General features: G+C 31.3%; 1 protein-coding gene across 1 annotated transcript in view; it reads left to right on the top strand.

Moving 5' to 3' along the window:
• The first annotated feature begins 3,301 nt into the window (after nucleotides 1-3,301).
• LOC139515659 (uncharacterized) overlaps nucleotides 3,302-19,268 on the top strand; it is a 40,107-nt gene continuing 24,140 nt past the window's right edge. The window contains exons 1-2 of the mRNA XM_071305288.1: nucleotides 3,302-3,795; nucleotides 16,151-16,548. Coding sequence (XP_071161389.1) covers nucleotides 16,332-16,548 — 217 coding nt within the window. The 5' untranslated portion in view covers nucleotides 3,302-3,795; nucleotides 16,151-16,331. The remainder of the gene's footprint in view (nucleotides 3,796-16,150; nucleotides 16,549-19,268) is intronic.

Genomic DNA, 19,268 nt, shown 5'->3' with positions numbered 1-19,268 from the left:
TCTTTACAAAAGTTTGCGTAACAAAAAACAATTAAGTCACATTTATAATTTTTTGGCACACTGGCTCATAAGATATGTTGAAATTTAGATGATAAATCAAAGACAAAAAAAATAATGCAATTAGCTCTTTTATTTTATGAAAATGCATAGATATTTCTTTACAGGGGCACCAGCTACGAGATATATAAAAAAAATCAAAAATATAATATGTTTTGTTTAATCATTAATGAAAGTGAAATAGTGAAATACTAATTCGCTTTAAGCATCCAGTACGGGTTAATTTTGTCAAAATAGGCGAAGAAACATTGATAATGTATTATTCACTTACAAGTGAATAATTCGACCTCGTTAAATCCGTATTCATGTGAACTTCAATTTAAACCCTTAGCTAGCGATAGATAATACGTGAATTGTGTATGCATAATTGTTTAAATGAAAAGAATGTCAACATTGAAAGTGAAACAAAGGTAAATCATTTAACTGACTTATTCGATCCACAAAATTTATTCATTCTTATACAAGTAAAAACGATGTTCAACATATATTTTTAATCTATTATATCAAATTAAACAAACATAAAAAAAATGCAATTACACGAGTTCGCTTTTCTATTTATATCTTTATTTATATTTATATTAATTATATAGTCATCGGAAGTATTCGGAGGCCAACTGGATAATTAATTAGATGGCGTCAAGACTTAAAAACACACGAAACGAAGCTACATATTCTCGACACTATGCCATTTAAATTGCTTATTTTATACTTTTTATGATTTGGATAAAGGTTTAATCAACTTTGTATTTGTTTGGCTTTATAAATATTTTGATATGAGCGTCACTGATGAGTCTTATGTAGACGAAACGCGCGTCTGGCGTACTAAATTATAATCCTGGTAACTTTGATAGCTATTTACACCACTGGGTCGATGCCTCTGCTGGTGGACGTTTCGTCCCCGAGGGTATCACCAGCCCAGTAGTCAGCACTTCGGTGTTGACATGAATATCAATTATGTGGTCATTTTTATATATTTCCCGTTTACAAAACTTTGAATTTTTCGAATAACTAAGGATTTTCTTATCCCAGGCATAGATTACCTTAGCCGTATTTGGCACAACTTTTTGGAACTTTGGATCCTCAATGCTCTTCAACTTTGTATTTGTTTGGCTTTATAAATATTTTGATATGAGCGTCACTGATGAGTCTTATGTAGACGAAACGCGCGTCTGGCGTACTAAATTATAATCCTGGTAACTTTGATAGCTATTTACACCACTGGGTCGATGCCTCTGCTGGTGGACGTTTCGTCCCCGAGGGTATCACCAGCACAGTAGTCAGCACTTCAGCGTTGACATGAATATCAATTATGTGGTCATTTTTATAAATTTCCCGTTTACAAAACTTTGAATTTTTCGAAAAACTAAGGATTTTCTTATCCCAGGCATAGATTACCTTAGCCGTATTTGGCACAACTTTTTGGAACTTTGGATCCTCAATGCTCTTCAACTTTGTATTTGTTTGGCTTTATAAATATTTTGATATGAGCGTCACTGATGAGTCTTATGTAGACGAAACGCGCGTCTGGCGTACTAAATTATAATCCTGGTAACTTTGATAGCTATTTACACCACTGGGTCGATGCCTCTGCTGGTGGACGTTTCGTCCCCGAGGGTATCACCAGCCCAGTAGTCAGCACTTCGGTGTTGACATGAATATCAATTATGTGGTCATTTTTATAAATTTCCCGTTTACAAAACTTTGAATTATTCGAATAACTAAGGATTTTCTTATCCCAGGCATAGATTACCTTAGCCGTATTTGGCACAACTTTTTGGAACTTTGGATCCTCAATGCTCTTCAACTTTGTATTTGTTTGGCTTTATAAATATTTTGATATGAGCGTCACTGATGAGTCTTATGTAGACGAAACGCGCGTCTGGCGTACTAAATTATAATCCTGGTAACTTTGATAGCTATTTACACCACTGGGTCGATGCCTCTGCTGGTGGACGTTTCGTCCCCGAGGGTATCACCAGCCCAGTAGTCAGCACTTCGGTGTTGACATGAATATCAATTATGTGGTCATTTTTATAAATTTCCCGTTTACAAAACTTTGAATTTTCGAATAACTAAGGATTTTCTTATCCCAGGCATAGATTACCTTAGCCGTATTTGGCACAACTTTTTGGAACTTTGGATCCTCAATGCTCTTCAACTTTGTATTTGTTTGGCTTTATAAATATTTTGATATGAGCGTCACTGATGAGTCTTATGTAGACGAAACGCGCGTTTGGCGTACTAAATTATAATCCTGGAAACTTTGATAGCTATTTACATCACTGGGTCGATGCCTCTGCTTGTGGACGTTTCGTCCCCGAGGGTATCACCAGCCCAGTAGTCAGCACTTCGGGTTGACATGAATATCAATTATGTGGTCATTTTTATAAATTTCCCGTTTACAAAACTTTGAATTTTTCGAATAACTAAGGATTTTCTTTTCCCAGGCATAGATTACCTTAGCCGTATTTGGCACAACTTTTTGGAACTTTGGATCCTCAATGCTCTTCAACTTTGTATTTGTTTTGCTTTATAAATATTTTGATATGAGCGTCACTGATGAGTCTTATGTGACGAAACGCGCGTTTGGCGTACTAAATTATAATCCTGGTAACTTTGATAGCTATTTACACCACGGGGTCGATGCCTCTGCTGGTGGACGTTTCGTCCCCGAGGGTATCACCAGCCCAGTAGTCAGCACTTCGGTGTTGACATGAATATCAATTATGTGGTCATTTTTATAAATTTCCCGTTTACAAAACTTTGAATTTTTCGAATAACTAAGGATTTTCTTATCCCAGGCATGGATTATCTTAGCCGTATTTGGCACAACTTTTTGGAACTTTGGATCCTCAATGCTCTTCAACTTTGTATTTGTTTGGCTTTATAAATATTTTGATATGAGCGTCACTGATGAGTCTTATGTAGACGAAACGCGCGTCTGGCGTACTAAATTATAATCCTGGTAACTTTGATAGCTATTTAACATTGTTATTAATCAAATACTAAAATTTCAGTAAAATCGATGACAATAAGTTTAACAGCTAGTGCCCCTTTAAAAAAATTTGTCGGTACATTATATCAATGGTATAAATCAATAAACGGATCACTGTATTTATGAGTTTAAACGTTTCCGCAAATTGAAAAATAAGTCGAAAAGTTTAAATATAGGTTGTACATGTTGTACAAAAGTAAAACCGTTTTTTACGGCAAATATTTGTGTTTGTACTTCCCGACACGGCCCACATGGTATTTAATGTTATATCTTTAAAGTGTATTGTTCACATAGAGATGTAAAGATAATTTGATATTTACTTCTTCTAAAAATATCTAAGGTCAGTTCCAAGGTCAGAACTATCTTTTATTACTTTACGAGCCCATTGAATCGTATTTCCATCACAAAACACAAGGATTTTATTTCATTTATAAGAGAACAATAATATGTTTAAATGATTTAGAAGCACCAGATGCAAAGTTGATGAACAAAATGTTCCAATGAAGTATTGAACATTAAGAATTGGACAAAATATTGGATCTAGCAGTTTATCAAGTTGTTGTTTTATTTACCTTTAGACATCAATTTATATGCAGGTTCAAATTAAAAAGAAATGAAGTGATGTGTAACTTGTTATTTGATACACAGTTTATATTTGTGTTATTATCTCAATCTGTATGCAGTGTTTATATTTGGATAATATCGGTTTCATTTACATAATGTCCGACAAATACAGAAGCTAGGTAAGTGGTATCATAGATATTTCATCTTGATCTCTATTTTCTATCAACAAGTTGTACGTATAAGTATGCTGCCTGTTTTTCTCTCTATTGAATAAAAAATGATCAATAAATAGAGTGAACAAGAAGTTTTTAATGAAATCTAATTATTTGTTTTTAGTAATGATATTCATTAGAAATTAGATCTAATTAGCATAAACTGATAATCATTAAATCTTAATTGTTGTAACTTTTCCATGTGTTGTTATCAGCATATTATTGAGACAATGAAACTACTAATTTTAGAAAGACAGGTAAACATTTCATGATAATTTCAAACTTAAAGAGCTGGTTCATATCTTGATTTTGTACTTGATTATGCCACTTATAAATGACTTCAAAATAGAATCTACGACAAACTTTATGATTTCAAATATACCAGTGTAAACATTTTCAGCATTAAAATACATTATATATCCCATTATATAATGTTTGCGTATCTCAATTGATACGATTGATAGATTGTCAAAGCACATGGTCTCGCTTCTATTGAGGTTCCCGCGGTTCTCACCCTCAACGGGACTGGTGTTTTCAGAAGATATTTATTAAATTTGAAGTTTGGAGAACTACTGTTATCAATTATTGATACCCGTTTTGTTTGCGGGACACATACAATTTCTTCCTTAGTCAGGTACTCAAGAGACGTACCAATATGTTAATCACATGCCGAAGTTATCGAAGACATTTAAATACTAATTTGTGTTTTTTTCTTCAAACCGATCAAAGTCAAAGATAGGCGGAAGATACAAATGGAAGAGTCAAACTCATATGTCGAAAAACAGCCAGCAGCCAACAAAAAACCTAAGACTGATCTACATAAACTCCACCAAAAACCGCTGTTATATCAGTCAAATTTTACCTTTGCTCAGGATTGGCATGCATATCTTATCCACATGTGACACCCGTCGTGTTACATTTGTATTTTTTGAATTTGTAAATAAATTAAAGATAATGGCATTTACATAATCAAAACATGATCGTTTAATTGCATAGTGGGTAAATTGCATAGCAAATATAAGTTACTAGTATTACAGAAATTGTGGATGTATTGTATGTATACTTTCAAAATACATATAACTATATATTGAAAATTAATAGATGAAAGTAAACATATAAAATACACTTTACATAATAAAAATATTGACTTGATGTTTTAAATGTACTAGCGAAATGTTCCATTTAAATTTACAAATGTGCTTATCATATGGTGACATTTAAACCTATTATATTGCAAATATTACACAGAGAACCGTTTTGCTTTTCGATCACCTAGTAAACAATTATAATACATAACAGTGTCACTCCGAATTCATTGCAAAAAGATATATTGATATACTAGTATCATTGTGAGTGATCACACATTCTATAAGAAGTTTATCTTTTTAATTTTTGTTAGAGTCTATACTTTCATAATAATTACATAGAATTTCAAGAGAAAGGTAGAGTCATACAACTGATAATCAACAGCCATAATGTGTACCTTTAAGTATATAGAAAAATTAATCGATGATATAATCTTCTCATATATATCATGTATATTATGAGTGTATATTTAACATCATTATATTTTTTACTTGATTTTTAATATGTCTTAGCGAATGGTTCAATTGAAATAAATTTACAAACACACTAAAAATCAAGGTGACATTTAAATACAGAAATTTTTTAAATCTATATAACATAAACAGACAACCATTTTGTTTTTTTATAACCTAGTTAACAAACACAACACAGTGTCACTCCCGATTTCTTTTTAAAAGATCCATTTAAAATTGCCAAAAAAAAATATTTTGCCGAATAGATTATGATTTATTACACCTTCTATTGAACTGTAAGTATATAATATTTCCTTATTATTTTGTACAAGTTTGTATTTTTATTATAATAAAAGTAAATTTCGCAATGAAATGAGAGTTAATAAGGGTACACTGGCATAATACATATATTATTTAATTTACAAATCCGCTGATGATACAAAAAGTAGTGTGAAAATGCAAATTATTTGCTCAAATAAAAATAACTAGAGCAAAATGACTTAGACATCCTATCTTTAAGCATAATTCATTATTGTTATTTTTCTTTGTATGCATCAATCTATCCGTAGTTTGATAAATTGATATATTCGCATGCTTCTAATTCATATTAAAACGAATTTAATGACATTGAAAATAAATAGACCAATAGATCAATTATACTTACAAGTATACGTCGATTGATGCCCCGGATTTCAAATTGAGCGACGATAGATAAAAACGTATTTACAATGACGAACGTTTCACATGAACAAGTATATTATATCTGTTGTATTGTTATTTATAATTTGTAAATGCATAACGTAAACTTAATGAACAAATGTTGTAGGATCGGAGATATACTGTTTTGCATAGCCGTGAGTTTTTCCATTCCAATTTGGATGGAGACGAAAAATTAACAGTACAAACCTTTGTTTCGTATATATACAATCAATTCGTATATGATATAGTCAATAAAAGTTTGGTTAAGGTACAATCCACAAAAGCATTAGTTCCCGTAGTTAATTGAAATTATTCAATACAAGACTGTATTGTTGCATTTTCATATTTGCACGTGCAACTATTTTGTCTATAAGATTCATCAGTAGTGTATTTACACTTGTTATTGAACTTTAAGAAGATTATCTTTGGGTTTTTTTTTTATATACAAGGTTATATTTCCATCATAATTAAATATTATTTCACGAGAAAGGAGGAGTTGTTCTGATGACACTCGCTTTCAGAAATCCGCTGATAAAACAAGTAACTTTAAGTACGAAATGTGCAATGTAAAGTTACGGGTTTCAATAAGATAAGTTGGCTGAAGAGGAAAATGATTATGACAAGCCCTTATATTTAAAACTTCGCTGGAGCCAATATTTCTGCAGGATTTTGTATATAAATCAACTTAGCACGAAGCAAAAAATTGAATGTTCTGTGACGTGTATAGCAACGGTTTCTAACAAGTATTCGAAAGAATGAATGCGTCGTGTCAGGTTAAGGGAGTAACGCACAAGCATTAGACGACCTAATATTACACATTCACTTTTACAATGTTTCAAGGACAATAAAATCTGAGATCAAATAAAACATGACTAGATATAAAAAGCAGGCAAATAATTGTATATATTTTTAAATATTCTAGATACGCTCGTGTAAACAAATTCATTAATAGTTTAATGTCAATTGTTCCTGTTCTACATCTTTTTTGTATACTATTTCGTTTAAAAAATAATGTTCCTGTGTAACATGTGCACCTACTTGTGTGTGAACTTGTTCATTTAAAATGTAAATGATACATGTCCCGTTGTTACATCTTAGAAATATATAAGGTTTTTTGTCCTTATGAATAGATTACCTTAGCTGTATTTGGCAAACCTTTTAGAAAAGATCTTCAACATCGTACTTTTATTTTTTTTAGCTTTTTTAACATTTTGTGATTCTAGCGTAACTGATCAATCTTTTGTAGCAAATAAAAAATTCAATTCCGGTCTGTCCGATGAGTTTATTATTCTTCATCATTTAAAGATGAACGTGAATTGCCCTTGTCTTACAACATGTGTGTATACTACTTCATTGACATGTTATTGTTGCATGTTCCTTTGTTACCTATTGTGTGTATGTATACTACTTTGTTTAAAAGAATACGATTAAATCTTCCTGTCTTTCTTTAATGGGATTATTGTAATTTTTGTATTTCATTCATTCCATACTGTGTAGATGCATTGGCAAACATTTTAAAATATAGTTTTTTTTCGTAATATGTATAATCTTCCAGTCTGCCTTCATCAAAAGTTGATATCTATAATCATCAAATACCACTCACCGTAGCAACATCAGGGTATCTAGGACTTAAAGAGAAAACACTTAAAAAGATTTCTTTCGTTTTTCTTTGAAACTCTACCAACAAATATATTGTTCTTTGTTGGCTTCTAAAGCCCCTCATATTTAATTTTATTAGACACCAGAGAACAATAATGACATTAACAATAAAAAGAAGATGCTTGCTTATTTGCGTAGTTGATATATCGCAGAACATATATCAGTTAAAGTTGTTAAAATAACTTTCAATTCATTATATTTTATATTATTATATTTTTTTTATGCCCCACCTACGATAGTAGAGGGGCATTATGTTTTCTGGTCTTTGCCTCCGTTCGTCCGTCCGTCCGTCTGTGCCTCTGTTCGTCCGTCCGCTTCAGGTTAAAGTTTTTGGTCAAGGTAGTTTTTGAAGAAGTTGAAGTCCAATCAACTTGAAACTTAGTACACTTGTTCCCCATGATATTATCTTTCTAATTTTAATGCCAAATTATAGTTTTGACCCCAATTTCATGGTTCACTGAACATAGAAAATGATAGTGCGAAGTTCAAGGTAAAGTTTTTGGTCAAGGTAGTTTTTGATGAAGTTAAAGTTACATCAACTTGAAACTTAGTACACATGTTCCCTATGATATGATCTTTCTAATTTTAATTCCAAATTAAAGTTTTGATCCCAATTGCATGGTCCACTGAACATAGAAAATGATAGTGCGAGTGGGGCATTCGTGTACTATGGACACATTCTTGTTTTATCAGTTTTGATTTAGAAGAAAAACCAACATGATTTGAAAATACAAATAATAACACCATTGCCAACACAATTCCATTGAAGTTTTTTTTGTTACGATAATTAAAAAAAATAAAAAAACACTTTGACAAACTCAATTCCAGATTACGGTATTCTTGTACGAGTCTATAAACTAAACAAATGGGTTTTGATTTTGGGAATTTATATAAAAGAGTGGCAAAAGATACCTTAGGAACTGTCAAACTCATAGAACTGTTTTATGATCCATCAACTATTTTTTACCGTCCAAAAGAGGGCTGGACGATATAAGAGGTACAATCAAACTCATAGATAAAAAAAAACTGACAACGATATGGTTAAAAATGAAAAAAGACGAACAGACAATGTTAGTACACAAGAAAAAACATAAAAACTACTAAAGACTAAGCAACAAGAACCCATAGAAAAACTGGAAGTGATCTCAAGTGCTCCGGAAGGGTTAGAAAATCCTGATCCACATGTGGCCCCCGTCGTGTTGTTCATGATATTACAAGCTCGGTAAATATTCTTACTATTATGTATAATATAAATTGCAGAAGTTTCAAATGTACTCTGAAAATCAACTGTACTATAATTAATATATTGTTTAACATAAATGGCTGTTCCACCTCTGTTAACACCTCTACTTGAGAATGTTGCAAGTGTATAACCTGGTATTTCAGGGTAGTCTTTTTCTAGAATACAAAAAGTTTCTTGATAACCTAAAATGTTTGGCGTATCTTTAATATTATTTGAGTGCCATATAAATTCCGGTATGTGTGGCCGAATTCCTTCACAGTGAAAATGTGCCAAACTAAGTTGTAAGGTCATGACTATGATTAAAGTATACATGGCACTAACTGTGCACCACTTATTGCTATGAGTTACAATTGATGACAAAACCAGCAAGGACCCATCGAAACAACATCTGATACACAGATTCAATAATACTTTTAGACATTTGGATAATTTAGCTCTCAATAATGACTACTTCAGTATGTATACTAAAGAAATTTATCCTGTTGAACTTACTTTAAATAAAGCTAATACTAACAATGACCACTGCCCTTTTCTCGATCTTGATATCTACATCATTAACGGACAGCTTAATACTAAAATTTATGATAAAAGAGATGATTTTATATATCTCAACCTGTACGATTCGCTCGTGTATGTAACAATGGTTTAGATTTTAACGAGAGAAATTTATGTATTACTGAAAACTTATTACACCAGGGTTTTCGATATCACAAACTAGTCAAAATATTTACCTCAATTTTATCTCATAGGTATAAGGACATCATTTGTAAATATAGTTCAACATGCAGACTTCTTATAAGTTCTGGTATTTCACATCAATTTTTGTTATATAGAAATATACTTTATAAAGCACAAAAATGTCAGTATTCACCTTAGAACCTCTAAATATACTTATTTTAAAAGAAGGAATATAGGTACGATACTGCTGTCAGGTCATTAAATATTGCATATTTTGGCATTAATATTGATTCACTTATAGGGTCTTTGCATCGGAACTAAACACATTTATTTAAAAACCAGTTGTTGACATGACACGGGTTATGTTCTTCTCATATATGTGATGACGGTATGATACTAAACCACTAACGGGAAGGATTGTGCCTGATATTTATATGATGAAGACATAATCTTTCAATCAGTTTAATTGAAGTCTGGAGCTAGCATGTCAGTTAACTGCTAGTAGTCTGTTGTTATTTATGTATTATTGTCATTTTGTTCATTTTCTTTGGTTACATCTTCTGACATCAGACTCAGACTTTTCTTGAACTGAATTTCAATTTGCGTATTGCTATGCGTTTACCTTTCTGCGTTAGCTAGAGGTAAAGGGGAAGGGTTAAGATCTCATAAACATGTTTAACCCAGACGCATTTTTGCGCCTGTCCCAAGTCAGGAGCCTCTGGCCTTTGTTAGTCTTGTATTATTTTTAATTTTAGTCCAGTGTACATTTTGGAGTTTAGTAAGGCGTTCATTATTACTGGTATATATATTTGTTAAGAGGCCAGCTGAAGGACACTTCCGGGTGCGGGAATTTCTCCCTGCATTGAAGACCCGTTGGTCACCTTCTGCTGTTGTCTGTTCTATGGTCGGGTTGTTGTCTCTTTGACACATTCCCCATTTCAATTCTCAATTTTATTATAATTGACATGAATGTAGACAATATATATTTCATTATTAAATACAAGTATAAACAAAAACTTAGTTTAATAGTGTAAGCTTATCTAGTATATATTCTTGGCTAATGTGTGCACCAAGTGATTTTTATACCATGTTAGCTACAACACTGATTTTTTTGTACGTTATCAGGTAATGTCCGAACCTGTATAGTTGTCATAAATAATAAAAGTATAAAATTTTCAAACTCTGTAAGCTGTTGAAACAAGCCCTTTGTTAGTGAAATCTATTCATGCCCTTTATGATTTTTTTCCTCTTTTTACCCTGCAAAGCTTTTTGTTTTGCTTCTTTGACTGAGCATTTTTCTTTACACACCTGTATTAATATCTTTTCATTTTCTATTCCCTTTGATCAATCTTTGCTCGTAGCTGTGTGGTAAATAAAGGCAACAGTAGTATACCGCTGTTCAAAACTCATAAATCCATGGACAAAAAACAAAATCGGGATAACAAACTAAAACCGAGGGAAACGCATTAAATATAAGAGGAGAACAACGACATAACACTAAAAAGCCTGGATGGAACCCTATTATTAGTATTTTTGTCATAATAGGTAAGTATCTGAAATCGATTTACCTGTTGCTTCTCTAAAGTTTCCTGTAAATCTGTTTCATTATAAATACAACCTATAGTCAACCTATTACTGACCATTCTCCTTATTGTTTTAGTTTAGATTATTGACTGAAATGGTGTTTATCATAACAAACTACCATTAAATGACCTGTCTGTTCTAGTTGCATGAAGGCCTTTAACAATACCTATAGTAGAACTCATTAACTTTTGTATGAGTATTGGATTTTTTAATCCAAGTTTTTCTTTTCTATTAGACACTATTAATACATATTTTGGGCTGATTTTGACTCTTAATTAGTCTTTTCACGAGAGCTTTTTTTATATAGTTTCCTGTAACACACTACTATAAGAGTCGTGCTGTTGACTATGAACACGTTTTCTCTAACTTTTTTATATTGCCATGGGTCTTATATATGCCAATATGTGATTTGCTTTCAAATTCATACATTATTCGAATCCATATTGATTACACTTTGGTTTATATTACGTTGCAATTTGCACATTTTGCCTTAATTTTACATTCCCTATCTTTGTGGTCTTCCCCAGTCATTCCCTTTGCATGTGCCCAAAGCCCTGGCATTTAAAAAGCGTGGGGTTTGGAACAAAAAGTTTAGTTTTGTGGCTTTTAAACCCTATCAACACTCTAGGAGGTAGCTCCGCTGAGTTTAAAAAAGCCTGGATGGAACCCTATTATTAGTATTTTTGTCATAATAGGTAAGTATCTGAAATCGATTTACCTGTTGCTTCTCTAAAGTTTCCTGTAAATCTGTTTCATTATAAATACAACCTATAGTCAACCTATTACTGACCATTCTCCTTATTGTTTTAGTTTAGATTATTGACTGAAATGGTGTTTATCATAACAAACTACCATTAAATGACCTGTCTGTTCTAGTTGCATGAAGGCCTTTAACAATACCTATAGTAGAACTCATTAACTTTTGTATGAGTATTGGATTTTTTAATCCAAGTTTTTCTTTTCTATTAGACACTATTAATACATATTTTGGGCTGATTTTGACTCTTAATTAGTCTTTTCACGAGAGCTTTTTTTATATAGTTTCCTGTAACACACTACTATAAGAGTCGTGCTGTTGACTATGAACACGTTTTCTCTAACTTTTTTATATTGCCATGGGTCTTATATATGCCAATATGTGATTTGCTTTCAAATTCATACATTATTCGAATCCATATTGATTACACTTTGGTTTATATTAGTTGTTTCAATGATTTCATCACGGAGACCATCAATAAATTTTTCTATGACATTAATGTCTTCAGAATCAGACATACTGAAAGTAACAGACTACCACTCCCTATTGGAGAAATAGTGAGACTAAATTAAAAAAAATATATAGAAAATTTAACTTTCCTAAACCTTTAAGTTTACACAACCTGTATATAAATATTTAAATGTAATATCGAAATAAAATAGCTGAAATATCAATGCCTGTACATAAAGTAAGAAACCAAGTTTACAAAAAAATAACGATCAGTGCTAAATAAATACATGCATGTATGTGACATCATTAGACTCACTGCCAATGATGGGCGTCATGTACATAACAACTATCCTGATTTAACAAGCGAAAAATGATTAAGTGTCTTCCTTAATTAGCCAATCAAAATCTGGCATTTTGACGTGGAGTATACGTTTTTCAACTGTTAATCAATGAATCATTCATCTCAGTGAATGAACCAAGTCAATCAATCGATTAATGAAAGTCAAATTTGTCAAATGTCAAATTTAACACTGTGCAAATTTACATTCGGAGATATACGCTACATTGATATATTTTGTAATTTGTAATGTTTTTATTTCATTTTCCAGCGGTATTTGAATTAACTATGAGTTTACATCAGTATCATATTCATTTAAACAATTCAAGGTTGACAAAATGTCCGGAGTTTTTTTATAAACCAAAAGATATACATGTTGATGTGTTGGGTACATGTGTGTTTCTATGTTTTATTTTGAAGTCCTTCAAAATCTGAAATAGTTAAGATAAACTGAAATCTTATTTACCAAACTAAAAAACATGTCAGATATAAGAGAAGAGCAAAACACTGGCAAGGATAAAAAAAGGTGTCAATTGAATTTTGGCATGAACACAATACATTCAACTGAAATAGGTGTCATTCGGATCACCTTAAAAGAGGGACGAAAGATACCAAAGGGACAGTCAAACTCATAAATCGAAAATAAACCGACAACGCCATGGCTAAATATGAATAAGACAAACAGTCAAACAATAGCACACACGACACAACATAGAAAACTAAAGACTAAGCAACATGAACCCCACCAAATACTAGGGGTGTCATGAAAAAGACGCGTTTCTGTCTGAAGATTTCTTCTAGTTGAAGTTCGGTCAATAGCATTTGCAGCAGACAGTCTGAATTCTAATGAGCGTTATTTAAGCAAAACTATTTACCGACCTGTTTATGTACTCGTATAGAGCAGAATTCTTACACAACCTTGTAAAAGGCTTAAGAAAAAGATTCTGGTAAAGTTCTTTAATTTCACATCCAGATATTGATTCGGAAAAATGACTTATATATACAGAAAAGAAAACAAAGTAGCAACGACATGTATGTGTAATCACGATGTTTTATCAGATAAATTTATGGAATGAACTTTTTATAAACATATATTATGCAGGAAAAGTAAGTTAAAAGCTGTAAACTGTTGCAGCAAATATGCAATTAATATATTCTAACATTGAAAAAAAGAAAATACAATGGTTACAAATAAACTGTAAACAGAAAATATTATTAGCAATACAAATTTTATTTTTTTCAAACATGCTTGAATGACCATGATCACTGAAACCATTAACTTACTGCTTTAAATATATATCTGTATATATTACTGTTGTCAAATCGTACACTTTTGCCTAACCGGTTACTCGGATAATTGTTCGACCGATTAACCGGTTAACCGGTATAATTTAAATTGGGTTTGGAAGCCTTATCAATAGTACCCTACACATAGATATAAGATGTGGTATGATTTTCAATCTGGCAACCTTTCATCCAAGTCATAGAGTGTCGCTTTTAGAATTGAATATTGTCATTTGGCATTATAAGGCTTGTCTTTGAGGATTTTTGGCGAAGTTTGACTTTTACAAATCAAATACACCGTATCAACTATAGCGTATGTACCAACTTCAGATTGAAAAAAGCAAACTTCTTGATCTCGTAGAACTGAATATGTCTGAAACCGATTATTCTTTAATTTTCTCTTGTTGTCTCCTAATAAAATGTGGAGTGTTTCCATTTGAAATGATTAATTATAAAAAAGAAGATGTGGTATGATTGCCAATAAGACAATTCTCCACAAGAGACCAAAATGACACAGACATTAACAACTATAAGTCACCGTACGGTCTATTTCTTTGCTTTATTTGCTTGTTTCTTTAAGCATGTTACTATCACTATCACGTATACATTGTCTAATGAGTACATTCACATTGGTTTGTATTTCACAATTGTTTAGTTAGCATTTCGTTTAAAGTAAGACGAAGCCTTGCACGACGGAGGTTGCACATTTAGATGTTGGTTATACAAATTAGATCAAAAACCGACTAATAAAGTAAATCGTAAAATTTAATCACATTACTTCTTTAAAGTTACTGTTAAAAAAACATGTATACTAATTATGTTTCTTTAAGATCCTGCCCCGAGCTGAGAGACACGTTCATTTATTTTTTGTTTGTTTTTAGGAATAACAATAGCAATCAATATACTGGACAATTGATCTGTCTAATTAATTACACCGACGACAATTTTTAAATAAAACATAACTTTTCATGATCTTAATGATTTCAATACACATTTATATCAAATCTACCAAAATTGTAGAAAAATTTCCGGTTAACCGGTTAGTGATTTTGGTATTCGGTATTCGTTCGTTCGATTGGTTAACCGTTGACAACACTAATATATATATATAAAAAAAAAGGCTGAAAATGCACCTAATATTTTGTCTGTTACTATATTGAAATGTTCACAATGTTATCTATATTCTCCTTCATGGTGTCATGGGATACCATGGAGGATAATTTAGAGAACATTGTGAAATGCTTGATGCATTTTCAGCCTGAATGTTTTCCTGCTTTGTACACAGCGTGGACACAATTTAAAAACTCTTCAATATGTATATTTATTTTCTGCTTATCATCTTCGAAAGATCTACAAAATGTTGATAAATTAATACAATAGCAACATACCGCTGTTTCAAATTCATAAATCGATTGAGAAAAAAAAATACCGGTTACAAAAAAAAACTAAGAGAAACACATCAAATATAAGAGAACAACGACACAACAGATACACAACACTTAAATGCAACACACACAGAGAAACGAAATATAATTTAACAATGGCCATTTTCCTGACTTGATACAGGACATTTTAAGAAAAAGTGATAGGTTGAACCTGGTTTTGTGGTTAGCAAAACCTCCCGCTTTTATGGCAATGTTAAATATAACATTAAAATGACAACATTACATTACTGGACTACAATACAAATAAAGGGGAGAATATACAGGACAGAGAAACACACCAATAATAGCTATCAAAAGGTACCAGGCTTATAATTTGATACGCCAGACGCGCGTTTAGTCTACATAAGACATCAGTGACGCTCAGATAAAAACGTTCGAAAGCCAAAACAAGTACAAAGTGGAAGAGATTCATAGAAATAAAAGTGCCCTTTTAATTAGCCCGATATCAAGAACTTTGTCCTTTAACGATGATTTTAATGATTTTTTTTAAACATGTTTGTTTGTTCTTGTATTTTGTATAATATGATAACATAAGGCACATAATCTGATTAAAGAAGATGGCAGTTCAGTACAGTATTATTAGGGTAAAGGCATCCAGTTTAACTGTTCCTATTCAAACATTTAAATTTAGTTCTATCTTTATTTCAGTACTGATACTAGATTTCGTGGTGGTTTTCTTCATGAAATGGACACCAATCACTCATTTATGCCAGCTTTAAAACAATGAATTTTGCCATATGATTAACAATTGGTGCTGACTGTTTTAATCGCAATCTTCTGCTTGGTGGAATCTCGTCTAGAATTCGACAAGAATAGACAAGACTTTACTATGGCATCTTTTTCTGTTGAGGAAGATAATTATGTTCGAATGAGTTTGTTGCTGACAGGAATTTCTCCACGTGCAGTAAGAAGCAGTTTTGATTATGAATTTGCTCCAGCATGTTTAGAAACCTCACTGAAGAAAGAGTATGACAAACTTTTAGACTTGAAACAAAAACATAGAATTAACCAATCACAGTGGAACCTTCTGTTTCCAAGATTTCCTGGTAAGTGGCAAAACACAAATTAACATATCCTATAATCTCCTTATTCCCTAGAGGTATATTGATGGATAATAACTCGTATAACATATTCGAAATAAGAGATAACAAAACTGAATGCACAGAACAGCTAGATGAATATTGATGGAACCAGTTCTTGATTGGGTTCATGATGCTCAGTCATTATTTGTATATGATTTTTTTATGTACTATTTTATGTCTGTCCTGACGTTTCTAGTTTAGGGTTAGCTGGTTATGATTTATGTGTTCGATTGTTCCTTTTTCATTGTCTGACTCCCTTTTCAAACTGTTTTGAAAGCTATTATTAAAGTTAGAGTGGTATCCTTTTGTAAGTACAATCAAAGTTCTAGTTTAACCTACCTTGCTTCTTAAAGATAATGTACATAATTATCTTTGGCTCAGAATATAAAACAAGATAAATAAAACTTTTATTTTGGCCGAAAATTATTGTACAAGTTCATTTAACAAACTATTTATACACATACATGACATAGAATATACACAGGCCCTACAAAAATAACCCGCACACGTTAAATCTAGCAAAAACTCACTAGTACAATAATTAAACATTAGGAATGGGTGGGAGGGTAACTAATCGAAAATATATATATATATATATATATATATAATGATTCCAAAGTTACTTATTACTTAAAAGTACTCACTGAACATATACTATAGATAGTAGAGAATTTCGAAATGTTGAAGAAAACGAACTTCGCATATAATAATGTGTTTTTAGAATTAAAAATTTTAAAACTATACAATGTCTTTGGCTCAGAATATAAAACAAGATAAATAAAACGTTTATTTTGGCCGAAAATGATTGTACAAGTTCATTTAACAAATTATTCACACACATATACACGACATAAAGTATACACAATTGCGGGCCCTATAAATAAAACCGCCAAACAAGCCCTCAAAATAAAAATAAAAATAAATAAATAAATAAATAAACAAAGCACTCATAGAATAGGAATAAATCAGACCCACAAACTGATATACACTTGAGTAAGCCTGACGAGACTCAAGAAATCAAAACGATACTTTCTTGTAAATCTGCTATTGAAGATCCAAAGAATATGTTACTTCTTTGAAAATCTTCTGAATCTAATAATAATAATAATAATAATACTTCATTCAGAAGCAATACAGCTTATAGAATATACAATTTTACAATATTTTTTTTTGAACGCATCAGTGAAATATAAATACAATAATTATACACAATACATGTATGGCGGAGAATGAAAATAAATTCATATGATAAATAATTAATACAACTACATATTACGATTTTTTTCCATATTAAACAAAAATTTACCTAAATTATTAAGTTCTTTCACATTGTGAACTAATAACAACTGTATAAGTTTAAAAGTGGATGGATATTGCCAATAATATCTCTTAATGTATAGTTTTCTTACATCACTATATTTATTACACTCTAGAATAACATGGTATTCATCTTCTATCATATTGTTATTGCACATAGTACATAATCTGTTTTCTCTATCTACATTTTAATATTTGCCTGTTTCTATATTGAGGCTATGGGCGGAGATACGATATTTACATATAAAAGGTTTATATATTTGATTTACAGGTCTATCTAAACAAAATTGCAGTATATCTGTGTCATATATATATCTATAAAGAATACATTTTGATGAATTATTAAAAAAAAGCATTAACATCAGCAATAAAGGTATCTTTCATTCTTTGTTTTAACTCATGTATGAATATATCAACATTATTTACACTTTGTTTTAGCCATACATCATGAAAACCATATCTACATAAAATATCTTTGACTGAACATGCCCAATTCGATTTGTCATTGGGTTTTTTAAATGAACTCTCCAACATATCTTCATAACATGCTTTAAGTATACAGTTATCAGTATTTAATAATTTGAACCAAAACTGAATCAGTCTTCTTTGTCTTTCATAATACATTGAATAACGTCCTAATTCACAGTAAATTAACAGCAGATTTTCTAACCTTCAGAATTCTTTTTAAAAAATATAAATGTACTTTCTCTATATCATCAGCTTTATGATTACCCCACACTTCATAGCTATAAATAAGTATACTAGATACATAAGTATCAAATAAGGACAGTAACGTTTCACAGTTATAATATTCCTCTACAATTTTACTACATAAAGCAAAAACAGCTTTTCTTCCTTTCGTTTCATTTTTTGTGTATGTAAAAAACTGCCATTATAATTAAAAAGAATACCCAAATATACAAAACTGTCACATATATCTATTTGGGTGTTATTCAAAAACCATTTTTCTTGACATTTTACACTACCTCTATTTCTAAACACGACCACTTTAGTTTTAGACATATTAATATATAAACCATATTCCTCGGCAGAAGGTCCGAGACCACACTTATTTCGTAGTGCATTTATTTTAGAACATAAATGTAAATAAAAAAAATCCCACCTGCGCTTTCTCAAAGAAACTGTTACAGTGTGTTGTACTACTTTTGGGACAAATTATATCAAAATTATAGAAAACTTCATCGCCTCTAACTCAAAATATGGACAATTTTATCTTTAGGGCGTCTTGAAATCTTTTGACAGCTTCCGAAGTGCTATTTTTCAACCTTTTTCACCTGGACCAAATCACTACTTTCCTTTAAAATTCTGGACCCAAATTTTTTTACAGTGTAATTTCACCCCCCTAC

The sequence above is a fragment of the Mytilus edulis genome, chromosome 3 (assembly GCF_963676685.1).
Source record: "Mytilus edulis chromosome 3, xbMytEdul2.2, whole genome shotgun sequence".
In the NCBI taxonomy this organism is placed as follows: Eukaryota; Metazoa; Mollusca; class Bivalvia; order Mytilida; family Mytilidae; genus Mytilus; species Mytilus edulis.
This window is presented reverse-complemented; position numbering and strand designations above follow the sequence as displayed.